At 43.4% G+C, this 25,016-nt stretch overlaps 2 protein-coding genes across 10 annotated transcripts in view; one reads left to right on the forward strand and one right to left on the reverse strand.

The window, feature by feature from the left end:
* The window catches only part of GIGYF2 (GRB10 interacting GYF protein 2), a 72,565-nt gene that overhangs the window by 29,287 nt on the left and 18,262 nt on the right, over nt 1–25,016 (reverse strand). For 6 of the 9 annotated variants that reach the window (XM_027703802.1, XM_027703804.1, XM_027703810.1 and 3 more), the window contains exons 5-7: nt 23,372–23,516; nt 16,630–16,741; nt 16,033–16,073 (exon numbers count right to left, since the gene is read on the reverse strand). In XM_027703802.1, coding sequence (XP_027559603.1) covers nt 16,033–16,073; nt 16,630–16,741; nt 23,372–23,516 — 298 coding nt within the window. The remainder of the gene's footprint in view (nt 1–16,032; nt 16,074–16,629; nt 16,742–23,371; nt 23,517–25,016) is intronic. The other 3 variants (XM_027703805.1, XM_027703807.1, XM_027703808.1) reach the window with 2 other exon arrangements.
* Nucleotides 1,597–11,272, forward strand: KCNJ13 (potassium voltage-gated channel subfamily J member 13). The gene is made up of 3 exons (XM_027703821.1): nt 1,597–2,408; nt 8,338–8,818; nt 9,678–11,272. The coding sequence occupies exons 2-3, from the start codon at nt 8,341–8,343 to the stop codon at nt 10,298–10,300; spliced, it is 1,101 nt and encodes a 366-aa protein (XP_027559622.1). The 5' UTR covers nt 1,597–2,408; nt 8,338–8,340; the 3' UTR covers nt 10,301–11,272.

Genomic DNA, 25,016 nt, shown 5'->3' on the forward strand with positions numbered 1-25,016 from the left:
GTACTTGGCAGCATTTTAAGGATGAAAGAAACCAAAATGCAATCTCTGGTTTTTGCCTTGGACTAATTGCCTGGACTTCCTGAAGAGAAGGAGCAGTAAAAGGGCACCTCTGTTCAAGCCTGTCACAAAGCCAGCAGTGGTGTTTACAGCAAACTTCAGACAGAGCCTGGTGGTAGCCAGCCAAAAAGGCCACAGCTGTGCAACACTGAGGGAAGGGATCCTGGCTGCAAGGACAGCACTGGGATTCTGGGATGTGGCCCCATGGCAACGCCTTTAGGAGAGGACTTACTACCAGAATGGCCAATAACTCCTGCTCTCCAGGTTCAGGCCATGTTCCCTGTGCCACGTTCACTGTCTGGAGAGAACACACAGGAAAGCCATGACTGACACCAGGACTGCTCACTCTGCAGAGGGGGGAACTAGGGGAGGCTATATTAAGTGCTTTAACTTCTCTCTGCTGCACACTACACACTCCCTCAAGAGGAAGATAAAGAGAAAAATCTTTGCAGCCACTGTTTTTAAAGGAATTGAAATAACTTGGCCTAGATGTGTAATTTTGTAGCTCATTATACAGAAAAATAAAATAAATGGCCTTAAGATGATGTTTTTAAAGAAAGACTACTTCTCATTAGGACACTACTGGAGTAGGGACACTACAGGAATACAAACATCAGGAAGTGGCTATCAGTGACAGGAATCAGTAGTTCTGAATCCCATTTCTAGCTTCACCTTCTCCACAAAATCTCAATCTCACCAGTAGGTCTCAAAAACATACTACTCAAACATCACTCCAGATTTTTTCCACTCAAATGACCGTTATCCACTGTCATGGGTATGGGTAAACAGGTAGATTCAAAGGAATTAACAAGAGCTGAATTCTCTAACACACCTGGAAATCACATACTGCACCTATTTAACCTGCTGCACAATTGTGTCAGATTTTCAATCATTCAGTTGAGTCAGATTGGAAAACCTGTGACCAGACACCAGCACTTTCTACAGGACAAAACATGGTTTGTATGAAAATACTGTTTGCAAAAAAATCCCTCTTGAGCATAAGAGTCTGGCTGTAGTGGAAGGCCAGCTTTGCTGGGGTATAACAGGAAGGGTGAAGGACAAGTGATGTTGTCCTCCTGGGTTGCCACAGTGGTGGGAGCCCCCTTGCACCACATTATTCTGGTTCTGAAGGTCACACTATGCCTATCACAACTTTGGGTGCCGTGCCTGAACATGTATTAAAATATTCCATACTAATGAAGCAAAGAATTAATGGTTTGCAATTTAGGGCTGGGGGAAGGTTAAAGTAAAAAAAAAAAAAATAGGGAGGATTTTGTTTCCTAAGCAGGAAAGTCTACATTAATAATTTTCCCAGCAGGCCTTCAGTAGTTTTACTGCAAACAACCACAGCCTTTGTTTCTCAGATCCTCTTACATGTGACGTTCGATCAAAGCCCTCACATCAGCAGCTCACCAAGGGGAAAAAAAAGAAGTGTGAACTACTCTTGGGTTCCAGAGCTGTCCTTAGAGCTGGTTTAGCAGTGCAGCTCTGCAGCCACTCAGCTAAAGCACAACCCATCTGAGAAGCGAGAGCTTCAGTGAAAGTGGCTCCGTTTGCCCCAGCCATCAGCAAGCCACCTAACCCACCCTGTTCACTGCTGGGCTTTGCAGGGTCCCGTGACTAATTCCATGTTCCCACAAAGGAGCAGTGTGGTCACGGCCAGAGCTGTGTTTCTGGGCAGCAGGAGGTGTTCAGAACCCCCTCCTGGTAACGCCACCGCTCCGCAGCTCGGGACCAGCCCCCGGGGAAGCAGTGGCACTACAGAGCAGCAGGGACAGACAAGAGCTCCTCTCTTCACCCAAACAAACAGCTGTTGACAATGGTTAGAGAGAAAGTATCAGAGAACAGTGTGTGGCTTTTCAGCAGCAATGTAGGAACTTCCCCACTCAACTTTTCCAAGAGAATTTTGGCCTTTTCAACTTTCGTGTAAAGCTTTAGGATTATACAAACCTAAAAAAATGATCTTGATGAAGGAGGTGAGGGGGAAGGCAGCCCTTCTCCAAGTAAGTGTTGGAGGATTTCTCCTTGGCTGCTAAGGGTTTGTGTTGGGTAAAGAAAGGCTCCTAACAAACCAGCATTCTTTTCCACATGATCAGAGCTAACCGGCCCCCCTGCAGGCAAAATGACCAATCAAATCAGCCTCAGAGGAAAACCAGCCCCCCAGCACTATAAACACAGGAATGAGACATACAAACCCATTTTTAAAGGGTTTTGGTGGGTTTTTTTAAATCTCTACCAGCCACTTGTGGGAAGTTTCTTGCCAGTGGTGGGACCAATACACCAGAGCAGCCCAGTCCCTCTCCTGGAGCCCAGGTTACCCCTTCCTCCTGCACACAACCCTTCAAAGACTGGTAAGTAAACAAAACCATATTTTCCCCCTTTTTCTTATTGTACAATTTGAAATTGTTCTGTCATTCTTTAATCAAAGAAATCGAAGTAGTTATCAGGGGAGAGAGTTTTATTTCTAAAGTGTGCTGAATTAACTATTATCTTAAAGAAAATTATTTGATTTCTCCCCCGCAAAAAGAAGAAAATGCTTTCTCAGGTGACCACAGTCCTAAGAGCATAAAAAGCAAAATCAAAGGCATTATGCAGTATTTTTTCAGAACATTTTTGAGAGAAGCAGTGCTGGAAAGACTCTGCAATGCTCTGCAGACAGGGAGCATTTGCAAGTCTCCAGCTCAGGTAGCCGGGTGTTATGAGACTGGTCAAGTGTCAGGAAAACATCCTCCCCACCTTGCTGCATTCATCATAACTCAGCATTTCACTTCAGTTCCCTCACAAACTAAAAGAAATGAGCTTCACCTGCTCAAGCCTGATTTACCATCTCTGTATCTCACACCTTCAATAGTTTTCAGTCAGTGCATCCCTGTGCTCATGGACATTCTGAGCCAGCACAGGAAACCACAGCCAGGCATCGAGGGAACTCATCCAGCCTGGAAAACCAGCCCTTGCAGGCAAACCATGGGCAACTCTGCATCAGACAGGGCAGGACTGCTCCTCAAAAACTGCTCATTCCACACAGCATGGCTGGCTGCAGACTTCTACTGGTACAGCTTCACATCAAGTACAATCCTCCCTCCTAACTGTCAAACGACTCCTCCATTGGCAATATTTCATTTGGCATTTTTGGTTCTTTATAAGGAATTAACACATGCTAGCGTATTTTAAAGCCTTTCCCAAGACTTTGCTTAAATGTTAAGTTTTTCTGCTTCTCTAAAAGGTGGCCAGACTAGTTGGTCCTCTCAGATGTTATTTCATAATCAAGAATTAAGTGTTCATATGGGTCCTCCGAGTCCTACTGTGAAAATATATTATACACAAAATGGAGCATTATTTGGATTCCCAAAAATCAAGTCTATAGGCAGCCTTGTTTTCTGTACTATGAAAGGAGATATAGTCTTCCACTATTCTTTAAAGTGCATTCTGTAGTAAGCTGTCACAGAAAGTCAAAAGTACAAGCTCTCACACCCTGGACTTTGTGGCACTTGCTCTGAAAAATGTGACTTGGGCTCAACAAATTCAAGTTCCCATTTTTACAAGACCTACTTATATACATAACAAGTCCTGAAAACTGTTCTCTTAATTCTGCAAATCGCTCAGAAGTAACAGCTTTGTCACAAACTATTCCCATTGATCTCAATGAGGCACTGGCTACAAAATCTAAAGGACAAACGTTTGAAACTTGAACTGTCCTACTCACAACAGCAGCATAAGCTTTCAACCAAAGCAGTTACTGAAACTGAATTGCTTCCTACATTTCTAAAATTGTCCCCTACTGTAAGTTATATGATTCAATCATGTCATCCATACTAAAAAAAACCTTCATTTCCTAATATTAATGTCAGAGCATCTCAAAGGTTGCCATCCAGTCTACAGACAACAATAAGCAATAATCTAAAAATACCACTACACAAATAACCATTTTAACAGCATGAAAGTGCCTTCAAAAAAATTCTAGTCTCAGTTTGTTCTCATTGCAAAGCACAGAGACAGCAACACATCTGAGAGATCACAGCTCAGAGCAACATTTGAATCTCAAACTTGTCCATGACTATGCAGACCCAGGTCAAGTCAAGAGGGAATGTACACATTCCCAGAGGGCAATGCTGCCACCTCCACCTGCTCCTAGCAAATCTTCCCATTATGCTGCAGTTGGAAGCAGTGCTGGCAGTCACTCCCAGCAAACAGCAGGTCCTCTTGACTGCTCTGCTGTCAGAAGGAAGCAGTACAGCACCAAATGTCTCCAAAGCCCTCCAAGGTCAGCTAGAACACAATTTGTTAAGGGCAGGAGCTGGGCAGGCAGGGCAGCAACTCCCAAGTGTCCCCTGAACACAGCTCCTCCTAAAGGCACCCAGGCTCCAGAAAGGGCTGCAGGTGCTTAAATGTACTGAGCTGAAAACAGGCTGGAAGGATCACTTCAAATGTCTTCACCTGAGAAGGCAAATGAAAAGGAAAGGAAGACAGTGCTCCAAATTAATTCCCCTACAACCCTGAGTTAAAATAGCTGAGTTTGTGCTGCCAAGAGGAAGGCCAAGCAAGAGGAGAGGAAAGCAACGTGGTGGCATGGAACAGGAATGTAATTAAAACTGTTACAACACCAGAAAGATCTCAATCAGAAGGCAAAGCGTGGGAGATCAGTGTGCTGGATCATGAATTTCAGAAATTCATACCTACAGCCTAGAGCTGTTTTATTACACATAAATCATCAGCTAGCCAGGTCAGTTTAGAACCTGTCCCACTGCTAGGAGCAGGAACCTGTGACTTCTGATTTAAAAAGTCCATTTTTACCCTACCTTGACTGGTTTTAGAAAAGCATATAGAAGAAAGGAGCCAAGATGAGGAACAAGGTGGTAAAAAGATGGAAAACCAGAAAAAGCTAAGAGCTGACATACACAGTGGCCTTGGTGATAATTTAGTCTTCAACAGACTGGCAACAGGAAGGATTAGACAGAATGAATGCTTGGGAAAAGATTGGTCAAGATGCCAAAAGAGGTTTAGAAAAGTAATTTCTGACAGTTCCTGTCTTTCCAGTTAGGGGCTATCAGCTGGGAGATGGAAGGACAAGGAACACCCCAAAGCTACAACAGCTTCCCAAGTCAGGAACCAGGAAAGGCAGAACTAAACAAACAGCATAACAGAGGTGGTTAAGAGATAACAGGGGACCAATCTGGATGAGAAAGAGTATGTCTGTACCAGTGGAGATAAGCATTCTCCAACAAACAATGCAGAACTGTTTTTTCCAAGTCAAAGTTGAGTGTCTTTCCTAAAACAGACACTGTTTGAGACTGGGATTTACCTGGGGACATCAGGGACCATGCCAGGGATCAGACCAGGTGTTGGTTTGTTTTACTACAGTGGGCAAGGAAGGGAGCAGACAGAAGACAGTAATTCTTTTTAAATTCTAAGTCACATCTGCTCTTAAGTGGTCTCTGCTTTTGAGAACACAGAGGACTGATCCTCCAGCCTGGGTAAATGATTTCTCACAGGGCAGTTGTTCTTTCACCTCTCTCACCCACCTGCATTGCTCTCAGAGCCTATTCACAGTTTCCTACCCATTTTCTCACCCCAACAAGTTGAGGCTCATGGCCCTTAATGCCATCAATACTGTTCACAGAAAAACAGTTTTGGAACTCAAGCTTCCACACTTCCAATGCTATCACTGCCACTGAATTAGATACATAATATTTTAAACAGTCCTAGACTATAAAAAACAGGTCCATATCAAATGAACCAGTGCATAACCTGGTTAAGCTCAGCAGGCAAATTCCCCAGCCAGGATGCTCAAGGAGTAGAGACACAGCACTGTTCTGAGACCTGCTGCTGGGGGGAAGAGAGGTGCTCTCTCACACATCACCTCAGCACTGTGCAGATCTGCAGCACAGCCAAGAAAAATGGACCATATTAAGCCTGTATGTCTGTACCAATGCAGAACCAGGCCCCAAAGCACGGATGTGTGCATGGAACACTGCAGGATCAGGCCCCAGTCAGGCAGTATCACATTCATTCTCCCAACATGTGTTTGTTTTGCAAACTTAAATTGCTTGGGGGCTACAAAGCAGATGCTGCCCTCCAAGTACCCTGAGAATTTACAGAAACACACAAGTTTTGGGGGTTTGGGGTTTTTTTCCCAATAATGCATGATGTTTACACCCAGAGGCATTTTGTTCTGTCTTCTCCTCTGTTAACACAAGCGTTTCTTGTCAGTACTGCTTATTCTAAGATGGTAAAACCAAGGCACTGTTCCCAGCTCCCCATAAGCCTGCTTCCCACCACCATTCCCATTCAGAGATGCCCATTTTCCAGCTCCTTCAAGGCATCCAGAAGGGCTCCTCTACACCTTAGCACAAGGACTCTGCTCTGCAGACCAGTCACTAATCACCTGATTACTGGAGCACTTCTAACTGCATTCAGGTTACTGTAAAATCTGTAAAAGTGCAGCAATAGTGAGAACTGTCATTTAGGGAGCTGTGCAGCAGATTAAAGAGCAAACTCAGTGCAGGGGGGCTGAATGGGCTCTGATCAGAATGGACTGTGACCAGAATGCCCAAGAAAAGTGGCCTGGTACCAGAGAACACTGTATTCTTTGGCACAGGGAGCAGTTTGAAAATATTCCTTCTAGGAGATGTGAACTGGAAAATAAAAATGAGGGGAGACCCACCAGATTCCACTCAGGTCATCAGCTACCCTACCTTCTTTGACTAGAGCATGGATAGAAGTAATAGCAGGACAGTTCTGAGAACCTACAGAAGGGAAAGAAAGTAAAATGAAAATGTAGCTAAATATTCACTCTCATTCACTCTAACTAAATATTGACATATTTAGCTAAATATGACAATCCTCCTACTCCTACCTCAGTAGGAATTAAGCATTAGAAAGCAAAAGAGAATGTTCTGTAATTACTAATATTTGGTATGAAGATTAAATAAACAGTCATGGAAACTGCTGGCTTATGGAACCAAAGATCACGAGACAGATTTTTACCTTCCATAAACTTCTGAAGTTCAGTATCCCTACATATAATGTGTTCCAAGAGAAAACTAAAATGGCACTCTTGGAGGGAAAAAGATCCACTTCCTCTAGATGTTTGTAAATGTGCACTACATACTGAAACAGCCTAATTCAGAGAAAGGTCAAAAGTGATAGGAAACCAAAACTGACTAAATACCCCCTGTATAATCATGATTTGCAGAATATGGATGTATTTGTAAATCCTCTGCTGTTCTACAAACTAGTTTCCTCACCACCTTCTTTAAGCAGGTGGTACACATTATTAATTCTATTTTATATAAACCCCAGGTGAACTATAAACATCCAGTATTTATAAAATCTATGGCTTTGAGTGACCGGTGTCTTTTCAAAAGACATTCAGCACCTCTGGCAAACTCAGCAAGCTTTGAGGTTTAAAAGGAACCAAAGGAGCCCAACATGTCAGATACCTACAGGAACCCATTCTGCTTCCCACATTTGCAATTCCACCTTAACTCCCATATGCCTGCTGTCCTATTTTCTTATTTGGTTACTAATAAAAATGGCACTGCTCAGGCAGACTAGACTGCAAATTATGTCACAGTGTATTTTCTGTATTGGTCTCCTGCCCTCCTTTTACCTGATCCTTACATAAACAGCCTCAGCCTCCCTGAAGCAGCTCTGCCCTGAATACTGTAATTCTGTTTAACTGGACACGGTGGGTGCAGACAGCAGACATTTCCAGAGCCAGGCAAGTCTGAAAGGGCTACTAGCTTAACTACAGTATTCCTTTAAAATGCATAAATATGTCAGAGAAATAACAGAATAAACATTATCTCCATAGTACTACTGTTAGTAGTATTCACAACAGTATTGGTAAATTATTATACTCTGCTGAAAAGTTAAAAAACCTGATATAATCAGACAAAACCCAGTTTCTTTTCAGATACAGTATGGGCTTATGCCCTCATGCTAAGCCCATCCCACTCACCCCCAAAGAATTAAACCATGTGACTCCAATGTACATTTAGGAAGGTAAAGTATGAAAGTTATATTTAAACAACTAAGCAGGGAAAATTTGAGAAGTAGTCAGATTTTTAAACTTAATCTTTTTTAACAAAGTATTACCACAAACAGCGGTAAATTCCTCTCCAGGCTCCTGACTTAATCTTCTCTGGATTGCAATGTATAAGCCCTCCTTTGTTGGCTGCAGTATTTCAACCCCTGCTGATGTGTCAAAAACTGTGAGCGTTAGGCAAAATACAAATATGCTGCACTGTCCCCCTTGTGTTCCTTTTCCCTCCTTCCCAGACCATGACAACGGACAGGACAGAGAGCAACAACACCAAGGCCAGCGCTCCCCTGCTGGCCCAGCGGCACCTGCGGATGGTGACCAAGGACGGGCACAGCACCCTGCAGCTGGATGGTGCCCGGGGTAGGGGCCTGGCCTATCTGCGCGACGCCTGGGGCATCCTCATGGACATGCGCTGGAGGTGGATGATGCTCGTCTTCTCCGCCTCCTTCGTCCTCCACTGGCTGGTCTTTGCAGTGCTCTGGTACCTGCTGGCTGAGATGAACGGGGACCTGGAGCTGGACCACGATGCTCCCCCTGACAACCACACTATCTGTGTCAAGTACATCACCAGTTTTACGGCTGCTTTCTCCTTCTCCCTGGAGACGCAGCTCACCATCGGTTACGGCACCATGTTCCCGAGCGGGGACTGCCCCAGTGCCATCGCACTGCTGGCAATCCAGATGGTCCTGGGGCTCATGCTGGAAGCCTTCATCACAGGTAAGCCTTCCTAGTCCATCCTTAAACAGAACAGGTGGAACAACTGGGTTTGAGGATGGAGCCAGAAACACTGATCATTTGGATACATGAAAGAACAACTAAGGCAGTCACTACAAGGACGGTGAGATTCCAGCTACGTAGTACTAAAAGTTAAAGACCTTTCATTAACAAAAGGCATAAATGAGCTGATATCAAGATCTGGACTTGAGAGTTCCGCTATTCATTGGACAACACTTGTGGCAGATCCCTGCTTATCACTCTCAATCACTTATTTCTTATACCATTATCTCTCCAAGTTTTTTCCATATAATTACAATATTTAAAGTCTATTTGTTTTGATTTTTAAGGTATACTTTTTTCTAGCTGAACTATTTTTGTAGTTGAAGTTGATCTTCAACTCAGCGTTCAAATACCCAATGTAATGAAGATTTTACAGTGTCACAGCTATTTTGAAGTATTTTCAGTTATTTTAAATAATTTTCAGGTTTAAAGTAATTCAAAATACTTTAAAAATACATAGGTTAATTTACTGTGTATTAGAAAGAGCTTCTATGGTGTAACACACCGAGATCAGGTACTATTACAAAGTACAGTAACTCAGAGTAAGCTGACAGCTCTTCTTACAGTTCACTTTCCAATATAACAGAGCTTAGGAAAAGCAGCATTTTAGGCAACTCTACTTTTTTAAACCCAAGTGGGTTAGTGCAATGCCAGCCCAGCAGTTCTCAAACACAGTCCTTCCAGCCTGCACGTCCCCCCAGGCCTGTTCCTGCTCCCTTGGCTGTCTGGAGGAGTTGGGAGCTGTAGGAAGCCCCCAGGCCCTGTGCTGGCCCTGAGCTTGTTCTCTCCCGTGATCCAGGTGCGTTCGTGGCCAAGATCGCCCGCCCGAAGAACCGCGCGTTCTCCATCCGCTTCTCGCGCTCTGCCGTGGTGACACATCCCGAGGGGAAGCCACACCTCATGTTCCAGGTGGCCAACACTCGCTCCAGCCCCCTGACCAGCGTCCAGATCTCTGCCATCCTGTACCAAGAGCAGGAGAACGGGCAGCTGCACCAAACGAGCGTCGACTTCCACCTCGACAGCGTTACTGCGGCCGAGTGTCCTTTCTTCATCTTCCCGCTGACCTACTACCATTCCATCTCTCCATCCAGCCCTCTGGCTGCCCTCCTCCAGAGAGAAGCTCCTCATCACTTTGAACTGGTCGTCTTCCTGTCAGCTGTGCAGGAGGGCACGGGAGAAACGTGTCAAAGGAGAACATCCTACCTGCCCTCCGAGATCCTGCTGTCCCACCGCTTCGCCCCCGTGCTGGCCCGCAGCGCCCAAGGTGAGTACCACATCCAGATGGAGAACTTTGACAAGACTATTCCTGAGCTCCCGGCTGCAGCTGGCTCCAAGAGCCCCAGGAGGACTGACAAGGAGATCCGCATCAATGGGCAGCACGCTGACAGCTTCCAGCTCTCCGAGACTGGCCTCACAGAATAGAGAGAACAGACTGTGGACTTGGGGCTTTTTTAATTATTATTACATTAAACTTTCAGGTTCCACTTACAACCTTTCCTCCTTGCCTGCCCTGCCATCTTCTAGTGATCCTTCTCTTGTACTTCCATCCTTTTGATTACAATGTGACACAGTGAAGAGAACTTGAGTGCCCCGAGAGGCTGGATGAGCCACCCAGGATGAAGTCAGGTGCAAGAACCACAGAACCAAGAACTAACATCAGAAGAGCTACTTGCTGAACTTCCCAGACTGTGATTAAAGCCACACTGACCCCAAAAGGAGAGATCTTCAAAACTCCCAACGATGACCAAAATCATCCTTAACCAGCTTGTGACGAAATGGACAACAATATAAAAGCAGAAAACAATATGGGGTCACTCAGTAAATGCATTAGTTCTGCTTTAAGTAACTCTGTTCATCCAAGATACCAGTTTTTCTGTTCTCTTAACTCTTTGGGAATACAGTTACATCACTTTTCAGAAGGCTGAATTCACTCTCAGAAAGTCCTGCCAATCTCTGGTGGCAGTGAAAAGCACTCCTGCTGTGCTTATTAAGCAAAATTGTAAATACTAAGTGTAGTTCTTCATTCTGCCAAGTAAAAGAACATCTCATTTCCAGACAGATCTATGAAGACACTATCAAAAAATCTTGATGTATATGACAAATGCTGCAGTGGAAATTTTTTCATATTTGGAAACACTGAATAAATTATTTAGCAGTGGCAAACAGACTATTTTTAATGAATGAATGTACTTTTTTTTAAAGGCTCATACATTGCCCATATTGTCACTGCTTGTCTGCAGTACATCTGACCCAGAGGGATGCACTGTATCTAGGAGAAGTAGAACCACATCCATTTATATTTTATGCTTTTTAACATCAATATTTGCCTGTACACACAGCACAAAAATATTTAGAGACACTTGGATCAATTTTGAAATAAAAAATTAAAACAAACCATACGTGAGACTTCTGTATTTAAGTGCCTCATAAACCTGCTGCAATTAAGACACTGTTCTGAAGCTCGTAAATAATTTAAGATGCTAAAGGAACAACAGAATGATGGATAATTATTTCCAAGCTCTCAACAAAAGCAGTGCCTGTAAGGTGTCCAAAACCAGGCCTGTTAGGTACCTGGTCAGTCAAGCATTAAAATAAAGTCACCTTTCAAAGCTAGAAGACTTTTCTCAGAAACTCAGATGGCATAAATAGCAACATTCATTGACAAGAGCATAATGCACTAACAAATGTGCCTCCTTTTAACTTCCCCAAGTGGTCAGCAGCAGGAAAAACGGGCACAAGCTGTCTGAGGAGGTTCTGTTTAGCTGAACTCCTCTAAAGTCCCAAAACTGCTCACTGAGATGTGCTCACAATCAAAAGGGGCGAGCAGGAAGCTCCTGGTGCAGGGTCTGGGGATGGGGAGCAGCCCCCCAGCACCATTGCACAGGCAGGGCAATGAGGCAGAAGGGCTGTGCTGCTGCTGCAACTGAGCTCTCACTCCAAAACTGTTCAAGCACTGCCTCCCCCACTCCAGACCTCAGACAGAGCTGGGTTATCACACGCTCTCAAAATCTTTTTCAAACCTAATTTTATGGACAAGCATTCATGAAGATTGTGGAGCTCAGAGAGCAGCACACCACCAAGTTACCCTGCCTTCAGCCCTGCTTTTCTGACCTGTTGGCCCACATACAATTTAAAGGTCCCTTTTCCAGCCTCGTGTCAGCACCAATAACTTTCAAGTATTTCCTGCAAGTGTTTTTCCCACATTCACAACCAATATAAGACATTGATAAGAGTCCTACAAATTAAGACCCAGTGCAAGAGCATAGAACAGATCCCTGTGTGAAGTCTGAACTAACCACTTAGGAAAGAAGAGCAGCATTCTGGGTGAGGTATTGAGAATATTCTGTTTGACAGCATTCTGGGTGAGGTACTGTATTTCCCATATATCACATACTCTGGTCTCAGACAAACCAATTGTTCTCAAATTCACATGTATAATCCCAACAGGACAGGATTATAGTCTCATGATTTAGAATCAAAGCTATAAAAAGCTATTTCTAACTTCAATTAACATCTAATCAAAGTGTGGGCTGCTTCATTTGATTTCTGAATCATGTGATACTTAAAAGTTATCCTGTTTTTAAAGCAATTTTCTATTTACAGCCTTGGTTTAAAAGGGGGTACAACAGCAAGTATAAAGAAAAAACATGTTTAGTACACACTAAATGCAATCTTCAAATATTTCATTTTGGAATGTAAAGCTGAATAATACTAAGGAAGCAAATCAGACAAAGAACTTTGTAGTTACTTCAGAACATCTGCAGAACAAGGGGTAGAAAAAACACTGATATTGCTTTTACAGTTCCAGAGAACTGGTGAACCACGGATGTCTGAAAGCACTGGAAACACGCCACAGCCCAAACTGGAAGAGGAGCCCAGGAAAACTGCTGATGGGCTCTGGTGCCACAACACAGCACCCAGTGCTTCAGCACTGCAAGAGCAGACTGGGGCCCAACCTTCATGGATGCACCTCCTGCCACGAGGCAGGCAGGAAAACAATCCAGGTAGAGCAAGGGCAAGTGCAATTCAAAGAAATCCAGCACCCTTTTTTTATAGCCACTTCAACACACATTTTATATTCAAGTCTTCTTAACCTAACCAAACCCCACACGTTTAACAGAACTCAGTCAGGCTCCACAACTGACTTGCTAGAAGTTCTGTTTAATCTACATAACAATTATTTACTACCAGTGTGTAACTGCTGGTAACTAACCAAATCCCCTCAGCTGCTAAGCTGGTATTAGTCGAGAGGCTGCACGGAAAATTAAGCAGCTTTTGTGCAGAGACAGACGTGCTCAAGAAAACAACTTGCTCATTTTCTTTGCTAATGGCCTCAGCCTTCCAGAAACCATTTGGGTTCTCAGTGAAGTCTGTCAGAACTGTGACAATCTGCACCAGGAACTCCCAAATGCTTTGTGCATCCTCAATTTGCATACTGAAACCAGGGACAGATACTGTTTATGCTGAGAATCAGTCAAACGTGACCTTGCAAACTATTGTGAGCACTGAAAAAGCAATCATTAATTTTTAAGAACAGCACACTGATCATTTTTGAGAAGTAATTCTTTGCTGAAGGTCTATCACTTTTTTCATCCCATGATTTCTAATCGAGAGGTTCTTGCATCCATTATGAATGTCCAGAAGACTTCAATGTTTGATCTCTTATTCTGTAGTGTGATCATCCACAACAAAGGACATGAAAAAGTTGGCAACTCAGTAAATTATGTAATCTGAGGCTAATTCAAGGCCCTGTGAAGGACCAATGAAAAACTGAAGCACAGTAAAATTAGACAATAAAATCCTAAACTAAGGAGTTTAACCAGAGTACCAGAATCCAAGGCATCTGCTAAAGCACATCAGCCTCAATTCCAGGCTGCACGTCAGTGCCCTCCCTGAGCGTGGACAGCAGTGCTTGTATTAACTGGGACTTCTGGTGGTACATCTGTAACCCTCCTCACACTCAAAATATCATGTCACTGGAAAGCCTTTACAGAACAGTAACTATTTGTAATCAACCAAGGCTTGAGTCAAACAGACCAACGCTTTGTTAATATTTCTGTGCTCTCCACCTTATTTCTCTCTGAAGGCAGAGGGGAGTGAAATGGTCTTCCAACCCATTGGGACATTAACCTCTAACACAGCAATACACAAACATAAATTACTGTTGTGAAAACAACGTTTTTACAGTAAAACTCCAGAAAGATTGCAGGGCTCCTTCCTGTATCATACTGAGCTACAGAGCCCTTAGTCACCTAAATCAACACAAGACTTCAGAGGAGCAATCAGGTACCACAAAAAGCTTCCTAACTTAAGAATAAGCACGTCATCCCTCACAATCAACTTCCAACAAATCACACAGGGACACCATCTCCTCCAGGAAATGGTTCTTGGCAGATGCATTCCACAGTCCTGCTTCCTAGGAGTTGCTACAAACAAGACCCGCTCTGTCCCAGCTGCAGATAACCTCTGGCAGAGGTCAGCTTCAGTAAGATTATGGTGCACACTGCAAATTCTTCTCCATTTCAACAGAGATACACCTCATCCTATACTGACATGCAATATTTTTATCCATCTTTATCAGAAATGTGGTACATTCTATAGTCTGGAACTGGAAGTGTTGTAACTTTAATCACAAGAACAGGAAGGTGGGTACTACTTTTACATCTGTTTGTCTTCTGTAAAAATTGCAGTCCTGAAATCTCAGTAGTACTTAGTTTCTCCTGTTTTCTTTTTTCCCCCAGAAGTTCTCTAAATATACACATACAGAGTCCAAAGTTTCACTACTGGCATTTCAAAATGAACAATCTCAAACCAATCTCGAGTTATTTTTTGGAAGTATCCTCTTTTTAAAGGAAACAATGAGGAAAACGTGCAACATCTTGGTTTTGTGTTAACATTCAACTTAACAAGCAGAAAAACAAAAGCACTCTTTAAAATCTATGAACATCAATTCCTACATGGAGATAGGACTGGGAGGGCTTTGAAAGCACACATGATAATTTAAGACTCCTATGGCATGTGCCACCATGAGCATCTGGAAAATTATTCACATGGCAATTTATGCTACTCTTGCTAAAAATACTGTCAGCTAAGCAAGGACTAAAATACAGTCCTGTCACCTTTTCATTGTCTGTCTTTACATCCAACCTGCAGTTGTCTGTCCCGACCTGTGCTTTATCAGTCTGTTCACCAAAGAGGGACTGAGCCTTCAGCCAAGACCAAGAGATTCTCTGGGTCCCAGACAGACAAGCTCTTACTGTACCAAACCTGTCACCAGGCACAGCTGAGCTCCATGCTCATGGAAACATCCATGGAGAAAGAACAAGAGTCCCCCAGAGAACACTCAATGCATGAGCCCACAAGGCAAAAGTCACTGCCATGACCAGAGAGCCACAGCTCCCTTCAGTGTCCTCCCCACTCTCCAAACACACGTTTTACCCAAAAGTCTGTGTTCCATCCACAAGATGACAGACCCCCTCCAACTCAAGCTGAACATTCAAACAGAAGTACAGGGTCACAGTTAAGGATCCACCATTCTGCCTGAACATGGTCAGTGTGAAGCATTTCAGAAACAGGAGAGGAGAGGAACAGCAGACAGGGGACCAGATGATAACCTGAATGAACAGGAGGTTCATGTGATGACTTACACTGACTTGATAGCCAGTAAATCCATGAGCACGGGAGCCTCGGGACACTGCTGCCGGGATCTCCCTCACACTGGCAAGCATTCCAAAAAATTAACTGTTCACAAGGTCAAGAAGTCCTGGGTGCCAAAACAGCCCACAGCAGGCACGTTTCAAAGCTGCCCTGAAAAGGGCTGTTGTCACAGCACATCTGTTCACCAGCACAGCCCCTTTCCCAGGGGTACAGGAGTTTAGTTCCAGCTGCAGACTTCATCTTCATTGAATAAACAGAACCTACTCACTGCAGATTTTTCTTATCTACAACATTCAAATGTCCAATAGTGAAAACAACAAAAAATAGGAGAATCAGCACTTCAAGAATACACTTAGGTAACCTGGCACAGTATCATGAATCTCGTATCAACAGTATACTTGGAACAATAAGAAAGGTTTATGTATGTACAGATCCCTTCCCCAAACACACCCTGCTCCTCCCTCCCACTTTCTGCCCACACAGTAACAAAACCATACCTGGATCTTTTCGCCCTGGTTTTTCAAAGCGTCTGTCTCCCCTAGAAAGGCAGAATAGAAGTTTCAAATAAGGTTTTGGAACTACTCCACTCATTTTAGGTATGGGTCTTGTTTGGCTTTGTTTTTTTTTTGGGGGGGACTTTCTTAAAATCAGAGCTTGATGGACAGTATCTTTAGAGGTCCAAGTGACAAGTGAAATTTTCAGGAACACTAATGCACACAGCCTTTGGCAACTGGGTATGTTTTGAAATGTGCCCCTAAATACTGTCAGCAACATCAAGACTAAAACTGAAGCGAACCCTTCAGCAATCCACAGTGTCACCCATCGTTTCCACTGCAACTGTCATAATTTACGTTTTCTTAAAAGTAGTTCCTTCTTCCCAGGAACTCAGCAGAAAAAGTCTTTGCAAAAATGCTCTTTTACTCGCTCCTGAGCCTCTAGAAACATTACTGTGTTGACCCCATCTCAGAAATTCAGACACTCCACTCACAGATACAACTAATCACCTTTCCTAAAGTGTTTTTATGAAGTCAAAAGGCACAAATGGAAGCTGAACAGATGTGTGTAAAAAACTTTAAGGGCTAGAGTTCTGTTACCTTTCCTCCCAACTCTGTGATCTGTGCATTTCCCTGCCCCCTCCTCGCCCAAATCCACCCTCCACTTCATCAAAACTTCTTTGGTAGAAACCGCTTTCTCCTCGGCCTCTGCCTGAAAAGACAAAAAACACAAGTGTTTGTATAAATAATAATAGAACTTGAAAGAATCAGGTAGGTTTCCCTTTCCTGGTGTCCCTGTGAACTAATCTTGCAGTCTTAAGCCCCAGTGGAATTATCTGGGGCAAAGGGAAAAAGGAACAAAGAGTGAAGAAAAGAGTCTTGTGTAAAAATTCTTATCAAGAAGTGCAAGACAAGACAGGACAGGCAAACAATTCTAAAATAAATACCACGCAGAAGAACACAGAAAACAGATACTTACCCAACAGAAATCACCAAGTAAGGTTGCATTATTCACACAACATCCACACTGCACATGTGTACTTCACACCCAAAAACCAGCCTCCTTTTCCCAGCAAACCCCAGGGTAATGGCACTGCTCTGCAGAGACACTCCCCTCACTGCTGTGAGGGGTCATAAAGGAGAAGGAAGCCCCACACCAGCGAGTTCTAGTGATTGCCAGCAGAAATCTCCCACAGGAGCAGTGGGGAGAAAAGAAGGATCACGGGATGGGTACAGGCAGGGCAGAATGAGGAACCCCATCAGCCACAGCTTAAAAATCATCCTACTCACTTTTTCAATAAATGATTCTCCACAGACAGTACCATGTACCAACCTCCAGCCAAAAAGTTACACACGTGTCCTCAAGCAAAGCATCTCCAAGCACATCTTCAGTGTTTGAGAAGGCGTGGGGTGTTTGGGTAAAAAAAACCCCACACAACAGAAAAACAACACCCACACACATCCCCAGACCTTTAAGGCAGCTCCCAGCACTGTCAGATTAATGGCTGGGGGGAAGGCTCCAGACCTACAAAAGATTAACGCTGCTTCACACAGTGCTGCAGCACAAGAACCGGCTAATTTACCACTCAAGGATCTCATGGAAGACAAACAAGTGAAACATCAATCAGCTGTTTGTCAGGACAATGCCTTTCCTACACACACATATGCAGTCTCTGTAGTCAAGTTCCAGAACCTAAAAAGCACCTGAGAACAGGAATTCTTGGCCGTGAAATATCACAAACATCAATCCTTTCATATCTCTCTTTTCCTGACTTCAAGGATAAAAACCAACTTGAAGCATGAGGTGCAAACCTGCCCAGGGATCCAGAGGAACAAGACAGAATGACCAAACGAAACAGGAAACAAACACCCTGGGAACAGACTGTGGTCCTGGGAGTCTTCTGAAGAAAGTAATAATAAAAAGCCTCTACATGTAAAATCTGAAGACAAATGGATGCATCAAGGCATTGTACCATATTTCAGTGTCTTATGAAATGAGGCTCTAAAAAATGGAAATAATCAAGGCAGGTGCAACAGTTTCTCTACTGTTCTATACCAAATCTCGTGGGGGGAAGTAAAAGTTGCTTTCCCGGCAGAGAAAAAGAAAAAAGTGATCCACAGATAATCCAGTTGGGCTCTTTAAACACACAGCTGACTTTGTATCGGGCAGAACGGGTTGCAGGGTGCACAAGGAAAAATTCAAATATCCTCTTTGGACACGACTGTCCTGTTCTAGCCCCAAAGCTGCTGAATGGCAGATCACAGAGACGGTCTTCCTCACCAGAGAACTCTGGCTGTGCTTCAGCTCAGATGGAGACTGGGCAAACTGGGAAAAGAGAAACACAGAGGCCACATCTGGAAACACACTGGGATGCAAACATCTGGAAGCTGAGCCTCTTCACCTCTGTATTTTTACTCAGCCCTTATTCTCTGGCCAAGGTGCCTTCTTTTGGCTGTTTCCAGACTATGGAGCCCACGGAGCTGAGCGAGCCCCTGCCAGATTCAGTGTAGCTGTTCTTACACACACTCAGGGGGAGGCACAGGAGCTGACTGAGCACCCGAGGCAAAAGAGGAGAGATTAGATTAGTATTAGAGCTACAACTGTACTAGAAACACAAATATCTTCACTGTGGCAAGTCTGATACCACAAGGTTGACCACAGTCATGAGTGCAAAACAAGCTGCGAATGCAAGAAAGAGAAAGATGTGAAACAACATCAAGAAGCACAAAGTTCATCCAGTGAAGGTATCATGGATCCCCTAAAATCCTGGAAGAGGACTCCAAGCTGTTGTGCTTCACAAATACAGCCCAGGACAGTTTCAGCATCTCGTGCAATAGCAACCTTAGCCTAGTTTCTTCCACTACAGGAAAGCTCTCCTCCTTCCTCCCCCAAGAGATAGTAAAGCAAAAACAATTCACAGAGTCAACACAGAACAAAGGCACTGACTCATCTCCTGCCTCTGAGGTAGCAGAGGTGGAAAGTTGCATACACTTTTTCAACAGAAACAAAACAGGTTGTCCTTTTCTGGTTTTCACAGTGAGTGGTAGCAACCTTTGCAGCGTGAGCAGGCAGGAGTGCACACTGACTGCTGACACCACACACCAGCAGGGCCAGACCTGGTGAGATGGGAGTTTTCAGCAGCAAATAAAGCAAGAGCCCTGTATAAGAGCGAGAACAGAATCATCTTCTTAAGAGCAGCATGGCTTATGGATGCTTTCAAAATACATGAAACAACAGCCTGAGAAACCTCCCCCCACTAACCACCCCCATGTCACGGTTCATCAGCATTTCAGTTGTGCTCAGCCACCAAAATGGTCTCAATGACACAAAAACCTTGCAAAATGCCCACCAAGTGATCTCAGCCATCATAGGGCTACAGGACTGGGCTCCCATTTGCAGTGACACCCCACAGCACTGGGCTCCCAGCTGCAGGGACACCCCACAGCACTGGACAGGCTCTGCTGAGGCCACCTGTGCCCTGGCTGTGCCACCCCCCCACCTGCACTGCCCCAGGGCCCCTCTGCAGTGCCCACAGACACCCAGCACACCCTGCGTGGGAAGCACCAAACACACCCCACCAGGTACAGGAGAGCAGCAGCCAGTCAAAAAAACCTGTGCAAAGGCAGGTATTCAGCCAGTGTCACCCAGATGGGTCTGAGCTGAAAGTGCCCCCCAGGACACAGCTAACAGTGCTAATGTTTGGAAAATGCTTGCAGGGGGGATAAAAACGCACAGAGAAGCACTGACATTCTGGTTCTGCACTTCTTGGCTTATTTTAAACTGAATGCCACTTCTGAAAAAAAAAAAAATGCCTGGTACATGAGCAGCAGACTTTCTAAGTGTAGATGTTGCACAAAGTACTGAATGCACAGTTAAGAGATGTCAATAAACCCTTCCATTTAAGAACTGAGTGGAGCAACTGGGTCATTTGTATTTCAATAATTCTTAAAAACCTCGGAATGAGGCCATCATTCCACTGGATACTGTAGTAACAGCCAAAAGTCTCTAACCTGAAAAATAGACAAGTTTGAATTTAAGTAAAAATATAAGACACAAATAAGAGGGCAGGATGCAGCACAAACTGCCATTCTAACTGTCATTATAAAAAAAAAACCTCCCTAAGAATACCACAAGCAAATTGTTCAAATGATAGCATAACTGGAGTTTGGGGTCATCAATCACAGCCATAATACAGTGTGGGAAAGGCTGAATAACTGTAGTTCAGCTACTGCTGTTTAGATATGATAACATTCCACTTTCACACCATTTACACACCTTCCAACAGCAGCGAAGGCAGATTACAAAGAGCAAAGAGGGTGGGAGGGGAAAGAGTTCGAATAGGAAGCAAAGGACCCTTCATAAGAGTATTAACCAACAAGGAGAACAGCTACAAAACAAGGTGTCTGTGAGCTTACAGCCCATTCCAGGGACCATTTAAATCTCTCCTCATCTGAGGCTCTTATTCATGAATGTTGACATTCCAGTCCCGCCAGCACAAAGCACAGGGCTTAACTGCACACCACAGGGAGCTCCCAGGAAAACAAGTCAATTAGGAAAGAGTCACGTGCAAGTACTTGGTTTCTTTAGAGACTACAACTTCATTTTTTTTTAAACAAAAATCAAAGCAGCTTTCACATAGTGATCATTTTCACATCGTCTAAACGCAATGGTTGTCAGTAAGAGCTGGAGTGAATACCCAGAAAATATTTACTGTTCTGCTGTAGTTTCAAATCCTGGGAAGTGAATCCCATTTAGAATTCTAACAATAACCCTCCTTTCACAGCAGTTCTTCCCTTTGCCAATCTATCACAGATTGCCTCTCCTGCTCCCAAACGCTGGAACACAATTCTGTGATTCGTGCCTCAGCAAGGGAACTTAATTAACAAACCTAATCCTACATGCAAATTCTGCTCCCCAGTTGCTGTGAAGTCCCTTCCAGAGAGCAATCTGGTTGTGGGGAGGCTGAAGCCCACACTGATCGGCAGCAGCTTTGTTGCACACAACGATGCAATGTCCATGAAAAACAGCAGATAACCTTTTAAACCCAGGCAATTCTGCAGTGCAATAAAAACGTTTTCCAACCGGTAAGTGAAGCAGTTCATTTAGTGAACAAACTCCAAAGAAATTCCAAGTTCTTTTCACTGTAACTTGAAAAAACAGAACTGCATTTGAAGCCTGCTTCTTGCAAGCAATGTGTTCTTCTAAGTCATATGTCAACAATCCGAGATTGAGCTTTTAATAAATAACCCTGAAAACAAAGTCCTTAATTACAAGAACATGATGTGTATAATTATGAAAATTGTACAGTTTTCTCCTGGCAGAAACTTTAATTTCTTTGCTGAGATATAGAAACTTTGGGAAGACTCATTTTGCCTAGAGCCCAAGACTAATTGCTCATGGGAAGAGAAGGGGAAGAGGGGAATGACAAGCAGCACCCAGGATCAAGGAAAGGAGGAAAGCTCAGGCAGCTGAGGAAATTTACTGGGGAAATTGTCTTTTACAGCTTAGCAGAAGAATGGCAGAGCAGCCCAACAAGCACAGCATATAACAATTCAAACAAATTAAAAGATTAGATGAGGAGCAAACTAAAAAAAAAAGTGAAAAAGATTGAAACTTTTCGAAGTTCTTGCTAACACATCTTAAAAATGAACTCTGAAAAACCAGGAATACATGCAGCAGCTTTCAAACATCTTAATACTGCACAGATTTTAAGTTCTGTCCACTCATATGTAAGGAATCAAAGTTTACTGCCAAACAAAACTGTCATGCATACAAGTAGATTCGATAACAGAATTACTGGATTAGAAGCCATATTCTGCCACATTTAACCCTGTGACCTCTCTGAAACTAGTGGGGGCAATTAAAAAGCAACCCACTGCTCACTGCAGAAGGATGGCATTCACTGTTAAAGGTGCAGCAAGAAAACAAAGGGAAATTTGACCAAAGAACGCAAAATAAAGGGTTTGCAAAGTTAGAAATAGTCAAGGGATCTTGCTATTGAAACTAGAGAGCACACTAGCGGTGGTAGGACCTCAAATCACCACATTTTAAGCAGCATTCATTTAATTTGCACAATTAAGCCCTGGTGCATCTAAAAAATAGCTAATACACGTTTTCTTAGCAAAATGAAACAGATGGTAGCAATACATACAGCAAAAAGCAACAACTTCCACACAAGGAACAGAAATATAACAAGGTACATACAAGTAAGAATGTTACCCCACATTTATGTAAATGCACACACTTTTTTTTTTTAAATTAAACCCTGAGCCCTTGTGCAAATACAACGATAAATAAAGAAGGGGAAGCAACAGGAAAAATCCAGTCTAATAAAAGTTTAAATTCGTATGTCTTTGCTGGGAAGCAACCACAAGAGGACAGATGACAATCTACAAGTACCAGAAAGATGTAAGCTAAAAAAGAAAGCAGCATTAAGGAAGGAGAACAGAAATGAGAGAACACATTAAGTCAGAGAAAAATTCTGGTCAAGCATTTAATTATGTATGGAAGTTGTTATTTAAAATATCACCAGTTAAGGACATTCAGAATTAAATTAGAAAGGGTTCTAAGAGAAACCTCACCTAAGCACCTGCAAAGACAGAGGTTACAAGATTAATTACTCCTGATGATATTTCCAAGTTATTAGCTTCTTACTATTATAAATGCAACCCATCATATTTATATATAAAGCCCAAAAAAAAGTGTTCACAAAAGTATGCACATTGAAAGAGAACTACTAAGATAAACCCTGGATTTAACAATTTGGTTTACACTAGGGATGTGGCTTGAGGACATTTTCTCAATTCATTAGCAAATGTTTGAAGTGATCCTGGATGAGACATCAACTACAGCAAGGCACTATAATTGGCAAGACTCAAATTTCTCTCAAATTCAATTATGTCTTCCCATTAACCTTCTCCTGTTTATGCTCAGGATGTTAACAAATGAAGATGATTTTTCAGAATACTGAACACCATCTACTACAACCTTGACATTGTAAACACATTTGTGCATTTTTCTCCCCTTTCCCTATAAATTGGTTTTAGAACTTTAATGAAGTTATTTCCGACAATTCTGAACCAAACTATTTCATATTCCACCTCAAAACCACCTTTCCCTTTTGCTCTCTCCACCCACCACTCTGACAAAGGCACGTAGCACATGTGACATGGGTACCAGATGTGCACTAAGGTGTGCAGGACCATCTCTAAGCACATGAGGTCTCCACCACCACCTCACTGGGAAGGTTTCAAAGCTTTAAGGGAAAAGAAACCGGGAATGAGACAAGCTGGCTCTAGCCAAGCTCCAGGAACACCCCTCAGCAGCTTTAGCCTGGATCACCTGTGTACAGCGCAGCACATCCCACTGGCAGCTCACCTCGACCTCGAGAGGAACTTCGACCTCGAGGAGCCCCCACCACCGTTCCTCCTCCACGTCCCGTCAGCCGCAGGACGGCAGCACTGTTTACAGACATCGAGAAATTCCTCTGTGGAGACAGGGCAGGGCAGGGTCAGTCACACACACACCAAAACCACAAACACCGTTAGCCTAAACTCAGCCTAACGCCAGCTTTGCTTTCCCTGTGTTCAGTACAAGCCCATGGGACTAACGCCAGGAAGGAAAAGGATTCCAGGGCCACAGGAGCAGCTGGAACAGTCTCTGAAAGGATGTGGTCGACATCAGTGCTCTCAAGTTACTCACCTGACATTTCTGTGCTCTAAAGGCAGCAGTGGAGCACCTACTCCTTCAGCAGATGATGCCAGCACAGAAGTGACTGGAACATCAGCAGATTGAAACACAGACATTCTGCTCCAAAAAGAGACTGGCACTCGCCTACACCTGTATGGCCAGTCTTCACGAACGAAGATTTTGGGAAAGGTCTTTTACCTTTCCAGCCTGCGCAATGGATTTTTTAGGTGAGACACAGCCTGCGCTGAACTGAGCCCACCCTCTAATCCTAAGGTTCATCTGCTGGGGCCAAGCAAGCTTGGACAATGGCAGTGAGGTCCTCAGGATGTAGGTTTGTTTAGAGTGACCTTCTCATAGATGGATGGCCTTACAGGGCTGATGAGCTCCATCTGCCCGGGGGAGTATCCCTGACACCATGAATTAATGACAATTCTAAACTTCATTCTTTAGCGAAGTAGAAACGTGTAAAGACTAACAGAACTTGGATAAAGTTATATTTACCAATATTCTCTGCAGAAATAAGCCTTTCTTCCCCCCTCTCTAAATGTATCATAGGAGTAACACACTTTGGGGAAAACTAAGTGTACTTAAGCCTTCTGAAATCTAAGTGATACTCCTTTTAATAAGACAATAAACACCAGTAAAATTCAACTTTATTTTCATATTAATTGCTAAAGAAAAAGCTATTTCAATAAAGAATGGATAATTATAACCCACTCTGGCCCCATTCTCTGAACACAAATAGTTGGAAAACGGGGCCAAAGGATTCAGGAGCAAGTTCAGGAACATGAGCAAGGCAAACCTGGATTCACACACACTTTTTATTTCTGCCAGTTTTAAATAATTAGAATGCAAAGGACTCCAAACAGCTGTTACACTTAAAGCAGGCAAGTGCTTACATCAACTCATCTGAATTACTATGACTTTGAAGGTCTTCAGAGAACAATGAGACAAGCAATTATGTACTATTTAAAATCTAAATGGCTAACATCAGAGCCAACAGGCATTTGAAGGAGTTTTAACCCATTTCAGAAACTGCTTGGTATGTGCTTCCTAGAAAAGTAGATCTTCCTTCAAGAGAGAATTGGTAACTAAGTAGACTTGAGGGGAAAGAAAAAATGCAGTCATGCATGGCAAAATAGCAAGGTCAGCCTCCAGTAAATCTGACTATTTTCCCAGCCAGCTCTTGAAGTTTAAAGCAACCATTTCAACAGCAAGTCAAAAGGAACCACCTCCATTTGCCTCGAAACAAATCACCACCTTTCCTGCTGCTGATACTTCTGCTTTTTTACAAAGG

Source organism: Neopelma chrysocephalum, unplaced genomic scaffold (genome assembly GCF_003984885.1).
Source record: "Neopelma chrysocephalum unplaced genomic scaffold, ASM398488v2 Primary Assembly neopelma1_252, whole genome shotgun sequence".
In the NCBI taxonomy this organism is placed as follows: domain Eukaryota; kingdom Metazoa; phylum Chordata; class Aves; order Passeriformes; family Pipridae; genus Neopelma; species Neopelma chrysocephalum.

Excerpts from the sequence above, each read along its gene's own strand:
- KCNJ13 (XM_027703821.1), top strand. The coding sequence starts at position 8,341 with ATGACAACGGACAGGACAGAGAGCAACAACACCAAGGCCAGCGCTCCC. Across the intron at positions 8,819-9,677 it reads GCTGGAAGCCTTCATCACAG|GTGCGTTCGTGGCCAAGATC; the intron begins GTAAGCCTTCCT and ends CCCGTGATCCAG.